Source organism: Mizuhopecten yessoensis, unplaced genomic scaffold, assembly GCF_002113885.1.
Source record: "Mizuhopecten yessoensis strain PY_sf001 unplaced genomic scaffold, ASM211388v2 scaffold6363, whole genome shotgun sequence".
Taxonomy (NCBI): Eukaryota; Metazoa; Mollusca; class Bivalvia; order Pectinida; family Pectinidae; genus Mizuhopecten; species Mizuhopecten yessoensis.
Window position 1 is genome coordinate 546,167 of NW_018406512.1, and position 15,630 is coordinate 561,796.

The 15,630-nt window shown below is 35.6% G+C and overlaps 1 protein-coding gene across 3 annotated transcripts; it reads left to right on the forward strand.

Moving 5' to 3' along the window:
- Positions 1–446: 446 nt before the first annotated feature.
- On the forward strand, positions 447–12,402 carry LOC110452047 (beta-1,4-galactosyltransferase 1-like). Of its 3 annotated transcripts, none has more exons than XM_021500318.1 (7): positions 447–615; positions 2,642–3,304; positions 4,418–4,650; positions 8,718–8,905; positions 9,205–9,327; positions 9,922–10,017; positions 11,150–12,402. In XM_021500318.1, the coding sequence occupies exons 2-7, from the start codon at positions 2,986–2,988 to the stop codon at positions 11,733–11,735; spliced, it is 1,545 nt and encodes a 514-aa protein (XP_021355993.1). In that variant the 5' UTR covers positions 447–615; positions 2,642–2,985; the 3' UTR covers positions 11,736–12,402. The 3 variants fall into 3 exon arrangements, with proteins under 3 accessions (XP_021355993.1, XP_021355995.1, XP_021355994.1); XM_021500319.1 differs by lacking the exon at positions 447–615 and adding an exon at positions 762–817; XM_021500320.1 differs by lacking the exon at positions 11,150–12,402 and having other exon boundaries at positions 9,847–9,930.
- Positions 12,403–15,630: the final 3,228 nt, after the last annotated feature.

Here is a 15,630-nt window from a genome sequence, read left to right on the forward strand (position 1 = left end):
TTGTGATAGGGTAAGACGGGATCTTGTTGACCTTGTTTTGTGGTAGGGTAAGACGGGATCTTGTTTACCTTGTTTCGTGGTAGGGTAAGACGGGATCTTTTTTACCCTGTTGTTGTGGTAGGGTAAGATGGGATCTCTTTTACCTTGTTTTGTGGTAGGGTAAGACGGGATCTTTTTTTAACCTGGTTATGTCATAGTCATGGTTATTTGTTTCTATTCTACAACATAAACAATAATTATCTGTCAAATCTTTGATTTAGTTAGTCAAATAAAAATATTTATTTAGATATGAATCAGCTAAAAAATATTTACCTGTGTTGCTTTAACCACCACTGTATGAATACAGGGCGAGACCATATTCAAAAAGACTATCGTAACGACACAGTTACTACCCCTGTATTTTAACAAAACTGAAGTGTATCAGATTTATAAAGCGTGACCGGCTATCACGTGTATACAATTTCCCTACCTATTGGGTATTTCCCAGTGACACAAAAGGAAAACATGGTAGATGTGCCTGGGTTGCCGGTATGTTATATCGACCGTAGTATTGCCCGCACATCTGTTTTAACCTTTCGGTCAGCTGATGTTGGATCCCTGTTCTATAATGTAAAGGTATGTAGTCTTTACTCCACTGTACTTCATGTTAAGCTGTTTATGTAGATGCATTATTAGGACCGGATGACTCAACATAACAAAACACATGTCTGTTGCTCAGTGGTCCACAACACACATACATGTATGAGTCTTTGGCGTGATCATGTTGTTGTGTCTGCTGTTGTCTAATGACTACTGTGACATACAGGTGGAATCTGGGGTAAAATCAACTCAGATGATTCTTGTGTATAGGGTTAATGATACTGGCTAAAGTAGACCTCTCGTTACGTAAACAAAGCAGACATTGCGAAATAGGGGACAGCCTACTTAGAGAGCACCTCACGTGACCCTTTCAAATGTATCGATTTCTTACAGCGCTTTGCTTCATTGTGAATCTGCATTATTCAGCATTTTGCTTTGAAGAGAACTCTTTTGCACTAAGCCTGTTATTTCTCGTAGGGCAGCAAGTATTTTAACGTTGTTGATTAATCTTGATTATTACTGCATTGATTGATACTTGAAATGGTCCATGTGTTCCATGCATGATTAACACGGGCAAAACTTCATAGCACCATTCTAAGATACAACATATCACCAGGGTTAAATAAATAATTATAATTTGCATCAAAAAAAATATTTGTTGGAGTAATTTTCTAATATTTCAAATAAGTCATTTCTAACGATATAGTCGCCGAACTATATGACGCAATTTCAGTATTTGAAACCAAAATATGTAAATACATAAAGAACTAAAGGTGTGAAACCCGCAAGGTATTTATGCAACCCTATACTTCACTAATGTTAATATGTTGGATTTATGAATTAACATAACTAAGGCGAGAGATGAGTTACTCTAAGATAGAAAAATCTTAATCTTTTATGAAGAAGGGGGATTACTCGAAGGTGAAAGGCTGTCCTAAATCACGTGTCGTATGTTACGCTACTATTTTCTACCTCTGGCACGAATCTTGAACCGGGTGAGAAACCGTGCTAGGCGTAAGAAGTTGTGGCGTCCCTCTCACACTGTGATAACTAATATGTTTGAACCTATGATAAACGTTCTGCTATATAGTACAGCAGGTTATGATTGGTTTATGTTTGATAATTCACACAAGTAGCCAACATCCGTTCCGATAACTCGTAATATGATAATTTCTTTCGACAAAGTATTTTGAATCAATTAAAATGGAATTATCCTCGAATCATTTGACAGAAGAAACTATTTTGATTAAATGTTTGGTTGGTAATGCGGATTATACAGAATACAAGCTTCATTTAAGATACAGTTTGTATTCCTGCTTCGCATTAACATTATCTGTCTCTTTTTGGTGTTTTGTTTGAAGGCAGGGCTTCGTAAGTTTAATTAGATGAACTTAAATATTTACATGGTTAGATGTGATATCATTATCTTTCCTAAGATCTAAGGCAAAATAAGGACAATACTAATGCTGGTTTTAAGTGCATCTGAATAACTATATGACCGAGATAATGTTAACTGATGCTCTTTATCACTTAGCTTCAGTCTTAACTAAACTAATAAGGTCGATGTTTCGTTTCATTTTGGGCTCGTGTCCCTAATGTTACCTAAAATGTGACACAAAACTACATTTTGATTAAAATATGAGGCTTACAAAACTAAATGAAGCACAAACTGTTGAACTTATCTAAAACTAATATATGGTGTAACTTCAGTGGTTAAAAACCCGTTAACGGTAACATAAAGTCTTACCGATTCGCCTGCCATATTGATTTTCAATTTGACAGATTATGATCACAATAATTGGGCGTTACATGTAAAAGTCGACAGTGAAGAATGCAAACATATTACTTATTCCAGAGATACATTACACGTTTTTAGATTTATTACTGACAAGTTTAAAACCTTGGCGTTTATTCTACCTTTTTTATTGTTTTTTATGTGATACATATGTTGCCTATTAATAATAATTTCATTGTAATGTTTGCTGATAGCTAGAATGTGACAATATTGCATTTTTTTTTTAAATCATATAAACCTAATATCACGATTCTTGTATTCTTTCAGATGGTGACTTAAAACGGTACAGGTCATGAAAAATTATAAGCAGTGATGTGAATCGGTAAAGATCATGTGTTAAATAAACGGTAATGTGAACTGGTACAAATACAGCGGTACATATCATGTGCACAAATAATAGACGGTGATTTGAAACGGTACAGGTGACAGACAATTATAAGCAGTATTGGAAAAGGTGGCTTGTATGTGCTTAGCAGACGGTGCTGTGAAATGGTATAGATAGAACGGTACAGGTCTTGCGCACTAATGATAGACAGTGATGTGAAACGGTACATATCACGGATACTTATTAGCAGTGATATACAACTGTACAGATAACGTCTAATCTGACCATGTATCGGTATATAAGGCGTTGGAGTGGTGGTGTGAGCGTAAACACGTTTTGGAGACGCCTGATAACGGTTCTGTTGTGTCAGTGTGTATTAGGTTTTACGTTCATCCAGTACCAGAACAGTGAACATCAGACTGTAAGAGACACGTCATTAGCACCACGTAAACAAGCACCTGCCACACTGTATCAGAACGCCTCTACGGACGTCACGCCAAATAGAAACTCCGTCAACGTCACGTCATACAATAACTCCGTCAATGTGATATCGAACCACACAAAGCCAGTTCTCCCTGATTGTCCGTTGGTGCCACCTGATCTGAGTAAGTCATCTTCGTTATTTACCTTTTTTATACAGTAGTGCTGTTTGGATGTTCGATTGAATTATTTTATCATGTAATCACGATCACAACACACCAACATTAACCATCACAATGACCGTCAAAGGACAAGAACTTAATTTGGTCATCATTCTTACATTTTCTTTTCCGGCTATCAGGGGAGATGTGCGAGCAGAATCAACCAATCCTTTTAAAAAATATTTGATTTGGTAATATTTTTGTCAGTTTCTAAACTTTGCCTCTATGACCCCTCATATCTCCGACTGATCCTCATCGACCTCGTTGATCTCTGGTATAAATGACAACCTGTCTCTATACTCTTTTGCTACATGGATCCACAACCTATCGCTCAGCTGCCGGGGTATAATATTGCTAATCACTACTTCAACAGAAAGCCCACTGTTTGGAAATAATGTATCAAAATATTGTCGCAATAAATATCATTCTTTTATCAAAAGCACACTTATCCTTAATTCCTTAACTGTTCATCTTCGTGTTCTCTTCTGTTCGTACGGACATGGATTTGCATTGTTTATATAAAAGAGTTATATATATTTACATGATATTTTTCGTGTTCAACTATTGTTATCTGGGCAGCTATTCTGTTTCAATTTGGATACTCCTCATATGGCAATTGGTCGGATGGCTATATCTATATAATTAATTATATTTCTAATATTGTTTTTGTGTAGTGTAATTAGTTTATGGGGTTTTTCTGTGTTGAGTTAAAGGAGTGAATTGATTCGAAAATTTGACAACATCATGTGTCTACAGTGTAAGAATGACTTGCCCATATAAAATGCTAAGTAGTTCGTATCCTACAAACATACGTTTGCAAAGATGCAGTGTAATTCGGGAAGCTACCGTTTATATAGCTTCTTTGACCCATATATAATATTTAATATAGATATGTAAAATGTGTAAAACAAATAATATTCAAACATTAACCTATTCATAACACTATGTACCTCATAACAGGTATTTTTTACTTACCTCTATTACAACAATATGAATATGGTTTGCAACCCATTATATATGCATGTATCTACTTGAAGTGAATACCATATAAAACATCTTGGTAAACCTTTCATTTAGATGGGAAAATATCTGTGGATATGACTGTGTATAGCGAGAAAGAGTTGGCTGCGAAACTACCCCTGGTGAAGAATGGTGGTACTTATCGACCGTCTTCCTGTGCTCCAAGGCACAAAGTGGCGATCATCATCCCGTACCGTAATCGGCGCACTCATCTAAGTATACTTCTGAATAACCTTCATCCATTCCTTCAGAAACAGCAGCTCGACTACGGCATTTTTGTCACCGAATTGGTAAAAATATAATGTTTCTTTTTATTTAACCTATGTATTATCAAGATAAAGAGATTTGGCGGGTTGCTATGCCTATTTCCCAAAAGCTATGTTACGCTAGTGCGCCCATCCAACCGTGCACTGTTATGACGCGTCCTCAGGTATTTTTATACAGGTAGCAATATCGGAATCCCGTGTCTAAGAATAGATTATTGTAAACAGACCACATATTTGGTAATTCGGCATTATTTGTTGGTGTTTAAGCACTTGATATTCTTGCTATTGCCAGTTGGAGGGTAAAACAATTCATAAATTTCCTCAAAAATAGTGTCTTACCTACAAAGCGTAGCTGTACTGTACACGTGTACAGGGATTTGTTGACATGCTTCGATAAAAGTATGTCGCACTAAATAGTAAAGAAATTATTACTAACAAAACTGATAAATCAATAGGTATGTTATTAAAATGTAAACAAAATATTGCATCTATTTAAAAAACAAACACCATTGCCTTATTAAGGAAAATGATAACATGCCTAAATATTTAAAACAAAAAATAACTGAAGGAGGATTCGAACCTGCACCGTTTATTTTCAAGTCACAAGTAAACTGCGTTACACATTCGGCTACATAGAACATATAGTTATTGGCAATTACAAACTAATTTAACCCGAGAAACACCGGTCGCAGTTTAGAGAAACTTGATCACCCCTGTTTTTCATTAATTGAGCACTTTCCCAAAGGAGGACCACTTTTCCGTAATACGATTTGTTTTTGCATATTACATCACGGTCACAAAAAGTTTATTCAAAATTTGGTCCTCGGATGGGAAAGTGTTGAGAGCATTTTTTTAAGTCCGGGAAACCCCATCACTTTCATAGATATAGTGTATATGGCTATATTTGCAGTATCATATTAGCAAAAAATACCTAATTTCTCAGCAGTTTAAAAATTCATATTCAATTGGTTTTGTATCTTATGTATGCATTTTGGCTACACGAAATGGTTTACTCCTTAATTTTTTTCTCCGTTTTCATAAACGCCGACTTAGGGAAATACGGGCAGTTTTCCGCCATACCTCTTTCCTATTTTATCCCTCTCTTTATCGACCTTTAGGTTTTTTTCCTGCAATTTTCAAGTACCACATTTACTACCTTCCAATATTTTCTATACTGATCTGGGATACCTACAAATAGTCAATGCTCTATATATTAATTGGTACACACATGATCAGGACTGGTTACAAAAAAAATAGTCAGGTCCTTTAAATTCACATTTAGGTGTTACGACGATGTGCTGTCTTGAATCACAATAAATGTATTGACCACGTCGTTCGTATAAAGTCTAATGAATTTCAAAGTCTACTACGTGCTTTTCACCTTCCGTTGACCAACTTGAACATCGTAATACTAAGATGTACGATAAGCGGGACTATTGCGAGTTTTCTTTGTAGTAACATCCCAGCTTTCCAACCCACGATGTGCATGTTGCGTTTAATCCGGTGTTCAAGAGACTGCTCCAAATATCATGATTTCAGTGACAAATGTCGGCTGCTGACAGACACATTTACAATACAGGGTTTCCGTGGTAAATGTCGGCTGCTGACAGACACATTTACAATACAGGGTTTCCGTGGTAAATGTCGGCTGCTGACAGACACATTTACAATACAGGGTTTCCGTGGTAAATGTCGGCTGCTGACAGACACATTTACAATACAGGGTTTCCGTGGTAAATGTCGGCTGCTGACAGACACATTTACAATACAGGGTTTCCGTGGTAAATGTCGGCTGCTGACAGACACATTTACAATACAGGGTTTCCGTGGTAAATGTCGGCTGCTGACAGACACATTTACAATACAGGGTTTCCGTGGTAAATGTCGGCTGCTGACAGACACATTTACAATACAGGGTTTCCGTGGTAAATGTCGGCTGCTGACAGACACATTTACAATACAGGGTTTCCGTGGTAAATGTCGGCTGCTGACAGACACATTTACAATACAGAGTTTCAAAAATGTCAATGGATAAAGAGTAAGGACAAGATTTAAGTCACCGTAATGATCACATGTGGAATTCCATCTTGTGATGTGAAGGTTGATGATGTTTGAGGGCTCGTTAGTGTAACTAGTCGTTTTGTTGACTCTACCCCACGTCTCGTTATGAAGACATCACCTGGATTAGATTTTTCCTAGAATCGTCAATGAAGTTGAAGACGCCTATGTTTCGGAAACATCGGGTCTTATTCTCCTTATACCTTTAAAAGGTTCTCCATGTAAATGTTTCCTGTGTTTACATTTGCCCTTCTGTTACTGATTCGGAGTTCGAGTTGGCGACAATAGGGTTTTATCTTGTTGTTTTCCTGAGATAGTAAATATACTATGATTAGGTTTATTTTTAAACAATGTGCTATACTCGCATGATACACCTCCATGCTCTGGTAACCTAAAGGTGGCACTATATCTGTTATTATTTTTAAACCAGGAAAATAAAATAAACCTTCATACTATCAATATGTACAAAATGTACATTGAGTTAACGTTTAGCATTATTCTTACAAGAGTTGTAGTAAGTACAAGTTGTGTATGACCCTGACTATCATGTACTTACCCGCTGATGGAAGATTCTCTGTTATCTCCTTTCTTTACGGAATGCATTTAACGTCAAGGGCGTTTATGTTATTTAATTCTGTACAAAAAGATTGTTGGGCTTTTTACGATCGGAAAAGAGTATAGTTTCAACACAATACGAATTTGGAAGGTACGAATGCAAAAAATAGTTACCTCTCCAATAAATTGTTATGCTTCTCAAAATAGCGACGGTCCTGAACGCGTTGACTAAATCTCAATAAAAAACAGTATATTATGCATACAATTTATTATAAGGAATATTTGATATGTAAATGTCACAACAATAACAACAGTTTACGCATGAGATAGCATTAGTTAAACATGAAAGATGATATCCAAACTAGAACGAGTCACGTCCATATGAACACAAGCTCACAGTTGTACAGCTAACTTATATATGCTCAAGCAATATCATGATGGTTACGAGGTTATTTTTGACTTATAACAACATATATAGACACTTTGTTGTTTTACCTGTTCAAAGCAATTTCTTGTTTAGTAGATGTTAGGGTGAAAGTCTATTAATATTCGATTTAAGTAAAAGAGTTTTCCTGAAATGACTTGGTGAATTGATTAACAGATTGTGGAACTCTGCTGAGTAACCAATGACCCCCAAAACGCCCTTCCACAAAACAGTGGATGAAGCACCTATTTAAATAGTTTGTTTGTATATGAAAAAAACCTAAGCCTTTGAAACCATTAACGTTGTAAATGAGTAAATTATGCAACCCTGCAAGCACACGTTTTATCTACAAGGGTACAGCCAACCTCGGGGACCAATGGTTTACTAGCAAAGTCAACCACATTATTACTGAAAATAAGCACTAGCAATTCGACAAAATTATGCACCTACTTAAATGTTTTGTCTGTAGAGACAGAAAGCGAACATTTTGCTAAACCGTAAGGTAATTCCGATAACCTTGATTATGTAAAACCATGTAGCGATTGCTTTTTTAGGACAACTGATCGTTTAATTATATTTTTCCTATAACCACGATAGGTTTCTCAACTTTCGACTCACTGGATAAACCTGGTAGGAATTGGTAACCATGTTGGTTACCCTCTAGTGGGTAACATCCTGGACGTTGTTTCATTGGTCAGTTTTCTCATTAAAACGTCATGTAACAATGCTTTGCAACGTCATCCTCCATTGTGACGACATAAGTTATGACAATTGTTTCCCCTAACGAAAACAAGAATGTAGCCCCAAGATAATTATATGTTTTTTTCTAGATATAATATCTTAATGTTTTGGAAGTGAAATGTGTCTTTATACAATTTGTAAATTAATAACTAGTTGGTTATTATCTCTATATCCTCTTCCATTGTTGAGAAGAAAGGGAACCACGTTTCTAAATATCATTAAAACGTCTTTTTTTTTTATTGAGGAACTGTATTTTGGTTGCGTTAAACAATGTCATTGTGGTACATTTCTGATTATTTTATTCTTTCCAAAGGCCCCACAAATTGATTTCAACAAAGCATTAGCAATGAACATTGGGTTCCTTGAGGCAGCAAAGAAGTACGGCTACGATTGTTTTATTTTCCATGACGTGGACCTAATCCCGGAAAACGATAACAACATGTACACCTGTCCCGATAATCCCAAACACATGTCTGTGGCCATCGACAAATTTGACTACGAGTGAGTATCCGCTTTTAGTGGAGTCATTATCTGTTGTTTATCATAAATGAAGAAGGGCGACATCTCTACAACAAATTACAACAAACTCAAACTTCAAGAGGAACACGAAGGTGTAGCTGTGCAGTTAATGAAGATTTCATGTTCTTTATTACAACGTTTTCAATCGCAGAATGAATAGCGTATACAGGAATTTTACCGGTGAAAATTATGGATCGTCTCACATTGTTTCACGATATATATTTTTCTATTGGTTGCTATTTTTATAATGATATTACTATTTTGATGACTTTCTACCGCAGATTACCTTATGTTAAACTTTTTGGAGGGGTGACAGCGATGAGGAAAGAACAATTTGAAGCAGTGAATGGCTACTCTAACAAGTATTTTGGATGGGGTGCAGAGGACGATGATATGTACGCAAGGTAGGAACTTCTTTTCAATTTACAATATTTTGGAAGGCTTAGAAGCATTTATGATGACGACGCTTATGTTTGTAAATTGTTTTGATGAACTATTTATATCGAAGACTTTGGTATCGTTCTTACAAAATCATCATTAAACAACAATATGATCAGAAAATATTATTTTCACATGATTTACAAGTTGGATGTCAGTTATCTTGGTACGATTTATGTCTTGTTTTCTACATCGCATGATTTTCTCGCCACCACTTTTACTCATATGATATTAACCAGTATTTCTCTAAATTTCGAAATTCATATGATAATTTTTGTTATGCACGTTCCCTTCTGTTTCCACAGTAGTATATATCTATTTGGTTTTCCAACTGTTTTGGTCCCTAACATCACATAGAAGTACGAAACAGCTGTATGATGAAGTGCTATTCATCTTTACCATACTATATATTTTACCAAAGTTCAAACGTGCAATCACTTGTGTGTGTTATGTTTATCTCTTCAACGACATCATGACAATTTTAGACAAACTAAGGAAACACTGTTTAGGCAACACATGTCTTAACAATACGATCCAATATGCTACTATTGATCCTGTAGGATAAGAACAGTGGGCCTCGCAGTGACAAGATATACCTCAGATGTGAGCACATACCGAATGTTGCCTCATCCACCTGGATACAAAAATAAAAATAGGTGAGAATTCAGGTCGTTTTATCATAACATATGAGTTGTGTTGGGTTTGCATTTTTATAAAAGAAGGAACTACATGTTTGTTTAAATCTTGGTAGTATGTTTTCATTGTATTATGAACATATTAGATGTCTATCGTCATGTAGAATTTAATATATCGCACATATATGAAATATATATTTCATTACGACATATTTTCAGATTGCAACCGAACATAGTTCACCCTGTTCACTATATTGACATTTCAGGATCATGCTTAATTCTATAAAGACGGTGACAATACTGTCCACATTATAGACAGCAATATTTACAGAAAAGACAGTTATATTTGTAGTTATAATTTTTTATAGTATAAACAGCATTATTAGCAATATAGACAGTAGTATTAACAGTATAGCCGGTTAAACTAACAGTATAGCCAGTTACATTAACAGTATAGCCAGTTACATTAACAGTATAGCCAGTTAGAAAGTAATATTTACAGAAAAGACAGATTTGTTTACAGTAAACACGGTAATATTTACAATAAAGACGGATTAACTTGCAGTATAGACAGTTATAGAAACAGTATAAATAGTATTATTTACAGTATAGATAGCTATATTTACAGTATAGACAGTATTATTTACAGTATAGATAGTTCTTTTTACAGTAAAGACAGATTTACTTACAGTAAAGAAAGAAATATTTACAGTAAAGATAAATTTACTTACAGTAAAGACAGGAATATTTACAGTAAAGACAGATTTACTTACAGTGGTGAAGAAGGTAATATTAACAGTATAGCCAGTTGTAATTACAGTATAGACAGTTGATTTTACAGAATAAACAGTGATATTAACAGTATAGTCATTTCGGATGATAGTATAGACTGTAATATTTACAGAAAAGACAAATTTATTTACATTATAGACAGTAATTTAAACATTAAAAACAGTTATAATTACAATAAAGAAAGCTTTTTAAAGTACATAGCATTGACTCTATGAAACAATTATATTGTTATTAGTGTTATCACAGTTACATGGCACTTAGTGTTATAACAACAACATTGTTATCAATATTAGTGAACTGTTTTGTGTTTTGATTTGACATCCCTTCTTTATTATTGTTGAGCTGTTCTGTTTTGTTTTAGACTTCGGCTGCTAGAGACGGGTACTGATCGGTGGAAACATGATGGAATTAATACCATTAAGTACGAGGTGTTAACGACAGTCCGGCAACGACTGTACACCTACATATTGGCTGACATTGATCAGGACGATAGAATTTATCAAATGTTGACTACAAGCCAGCCTAATATGAACAAACCAATTCGTTTCTTAGATGAAAAGGTTGAGGAACTATTGATTGAAAAAGCAAAACATTTATTGAACACCAATCGGCTTGACCCCCGGGTAAAGCACATGTTAATTTTTGAGTTTATTTTGTCACATTCTTCCACGGTTACTACGGAAAATGTTGCTGGAATCTTAAGAAAGATTTTACCTAATTTCCGCTGGTCTACAGGAGCAATACAAAACGTGAATAATTACCATCAGGAACAGAGGTCTGCGGACAGAGACACGAAATTTCAGCTTTTGGGGGGTAAACTCAAAGACGATATGTTCTCAAATATAAAAATGAGTTTAATGATCAATAATTTTAATGAAAACATAAATAAGATGATGCAAAAATCTTTTGAAGAACAAAGATTGTATAAGAAGTTTCAGCATCAATAATGTATCTTCAATAAGTAAAAAAAATATAAATCGCCCAGTATCGTATTTTCATAACAATTCTAAAAAAAGAAATTGGAAAATATTTCCCTAATTAAAACCAGTTTTGACTTATGAAGTTATCTCTGAGGTACAATGGAGAAGATTAGAACAATGGAGAAATACATGTAAATATGAAATAACTTTTTTGTTTTGTATTCTCTACACTAGATTGATATTCAGGATATACTAAAAAGGCTTGATTTTATAAAACAAAATCATTGTTTTTCAAATAAGCAACGGAATATGGAGGAAACACCAATTTATAAATGTTTTAAGTCGATCAAAAAGCCTAAGAACCTTTTAAAATGTATACATTATAATCAATTCCGAAATCACTTTATATTTGAAATTATTAATAATAATAAAGAAATCTATCTTCAAACAAAAGTTTCTTGATGCAGAAAGCACAATAAAGGAAATAATTTACTGCAGCATCTTGCCATTCCATCTTTTAAAGACTTACCTGTGTCACTAAGGTAGATTTAAAAAGGATTAAAATCCAAGTCTCAAGTGTTCTATAGCATGTGTTCATACAGCGAAATGAGAAAAGTGCCTATAAAACTATATTTTGATTTTAATCATACAGTTGTGTGACCGCACAACGCACCAAAAACAGCGTGCGCACACCGTGCATACATCGTTCACACACCGTCCGCACATCGTCCACACATTGTGCGCACAACTGTGCTATTTAACAATCGTTCGCCCCTGTTGTGCGCTTCTCTCCGCACAACTGTGCGATTGGATACAATTTATAGATCAATATTACGGAATGAAAAAAATACGGAAAGCTCGTATGCAATAATGAAAACTGTAATTATTACTGTAATTTCTCATCACGGTCATGAAGATTATGTACAGCTTAACAATGCGTGTAACACAGCATTACAGTGACCGTTAAATTGGGTTGGCTACAGGTAAATCACAATTTGATGAATGATCGGAGTTTTACCTGGCCTGTACCTGACACATAGAGCTGATATGCAATAGATAGAGTGAGATAAAGATGGCGACCGACACGCAGACACATTGAGAAAGGGCTCCGTAGAATTTTGGTGTTTCAGCAGGTTCAGAGATTTATTCACTCTTAAGAGTTTGCAAGTGCGTTTCGGAAGAGCTCTCCAGTGAGGTAGCGTTGCATGAACAGTATATATTGATTGGAATTCATTTTTATTGACAGTTTTCGGTCAGTTCTATTGTATGTCTTTGTTTACATATTGAACTTTGAACTTTTTTGAACTGATAGTGAACGCGTTCACACCTGAGTGGGATACTGTTGTCCAGAAAAATTCGTCACGCTCCAGTGGTTTTGGTTTTACCTGTAGAAATGTCACACGGGGAAGAAACTGAACTGTGGTTAAATAGTTAGCATTGATTGTTTCCACCTAGTTTTGTGATTTATTATGTGACTTGCATCAATATGGGTAAAAATTCAAAAAAGCGCAAGAAGGGAGAAGTAAATGACAGCACGGACGTTAGCAATCAATCAACGGGGCTACTGAGATCCATCCTAAATGACGCCTAAATTTCCAAAAGAAACGGTCACTGATGACGTCACAGAAATTAACAGAAAGCTAGACTTAATTTTAGAAAAGTTAGGGAAGTTTGACAAGATTGATGACAAGTTGAACAATCTTACTGCCAAGGTAGATGGTTTGGAAAAAAAGAGTTGTAACGGTTGAAAAGAGGGCTGAAGAGTTTGAACAATCAGTTAATTTTGTAGCCAATAAGCTAGATGAAGTCGAAAAAAGGAATTTGGCGGTAAACAGTTATCCCAGAGGATAGGAAAGCAGGAGCAAGCCATAAACGAATTGTGTCAAAAAGTGGAACAGGTGCACGAAAACCGGAACGCACTACAAGATACAGTGATAGATCTACAGTTTCGATCCATGAAAAACAATCTAGTTTTCACTGGGCTTGGAGGAGAGGTTAGAAATGAGGATTCAGAATCCCTTTTACGAGACTTTGTATTCAATGAGCCCAGTCTGGATCACAGAATAGAATTTGGGAATGTGCACAGGTTTGGACGTCATGTACGCGGGAAAAATCGTCCTATTGTGGCCAGGTTCTTGTATCAGCATGATCTACAGTTAGTCAAAAGCAACTCTTACAAGCTGAAGGGGACTAACTTCGGAATACACGAACAGTACCCAGCACCGGTAGAGGACCGCAGAAGGAGGTTGTACCATTTGCTAAAGCACCACAAACAGATCGGCAATGATGCAAGATTGGTAAGAGACAAATTGTATATAAACGGTCAGTTGTACGACGAAAACCGGGGAACTGATGGTCAAAGGCAATCAACGCAACCCCACGATGGTCACAGCGAAGCGGCCAACAGTCGTAATGGCCAGCTGCATTCTAGATACAGGAATGATGCCCACGCGTCATCCAGCAGGGGCCCGCAGCGGCCCTGGGAACCACCCGCCGCCCCGCAACCGAGGCAGAACAACAGGTAGGACATACAGGAGGGTGACTTGTCATTCCTATCATGGAACATTGGTAAAGGACTTGTTAACAAACTTAAGGACACCAACTTTTTAGAAATCGTGTTTAAGCATGATATCATATTCCTATCAGAATGTTGGATCTCAAAAACAGACGAGATAGAGCTACCTAGGCACATTGTTTATGTATTTCCAAGAACTACCGGGAAAGGTGGTGGTGTTGTTATTTTCTACAAAATTAATTACGCCAATTATATTCGGTTTGTAGAAAATATGCATGATTGTATTTTTTGGCTAGAACTTAATAGTACATTACAGTCTTTATTACTATGTTTTTGTTACTTCCCACCAGAAAACAGTGTGTTTTACCATAACCGTGATATCGATGTTTTCCAAGATTTCGAAGATTCTATTAGTCGTTATAAAACGAATGGCAATGTATATGTTTCCGGTGATCTTAACGCTAGAACAGGTACTAGGTATGATTTTATTATAAATGATGGCCTAAATAGGTTGGATAATGGTAATGTTTTTGAATACAATAATGATTCTGTTATCACGGAACGTAATAACATGGACAAAACTGGTAACACTTTTGGAAGAAAATTGTTGTCATTATGCAAATCAACCAGCATGTGCATTGTAAATGGGCGTCATACAAGCGATAGAGAAGGAAGTTTTACTTTTTGTAGCAATAATGGTACAAGTCTTATTGATTATTTACTTGTCGATTGTGAATATATGACATGTGTCCGAAACTTTTCCTCAGGTGAGTTCAACACTCTATCTGATCATTCACCCTTGTCTTTTGATATACTTATAAGGCTACCGATACCTGACCAGCCAAATGTGCGTCAATGTTTAAATACAAACGATCATGTCAAATCGAAATGTAAAACAGCTAGGTGGAATGAAGCAAATGCTAATCTTATTCTGAATAAATTACAACAAATTATCAAAAATATTGAGAAAGAATTGGATATTGAACTGTCGAGTCAATTATTAGTTAACCAATGTGTTTCAAATATATGTAATATTATATATGATTGCACTGTGCCTTATTGTAAGAACGGTAGCAGTACAAATGACTACCCTACCCAGTTTAGAAATAGAAACAATAGAGTCGTTGATAAGCCTAGGGTTACAGAAGAATGTCAAACTTTTTTTATTGAATATAAGAGAGCTTTAAGTGTTTTTAATAAGAACAAATCTGTTGCCAATCACGAGGTTGTGACAAATGCAAAACGACGATATAAGCTCACGGAGTTTAGGCTTAAACGTATTTACAAACGACAAGAAGGTGACATGCTGGATCGTTTAAAAAGATCAAGACCAAAACATATTTATATTTTTTTTGCTAAGAAAAAAACAACCAGTAATAGCTCTGTTCTAGGAATTGAGGAATTTTA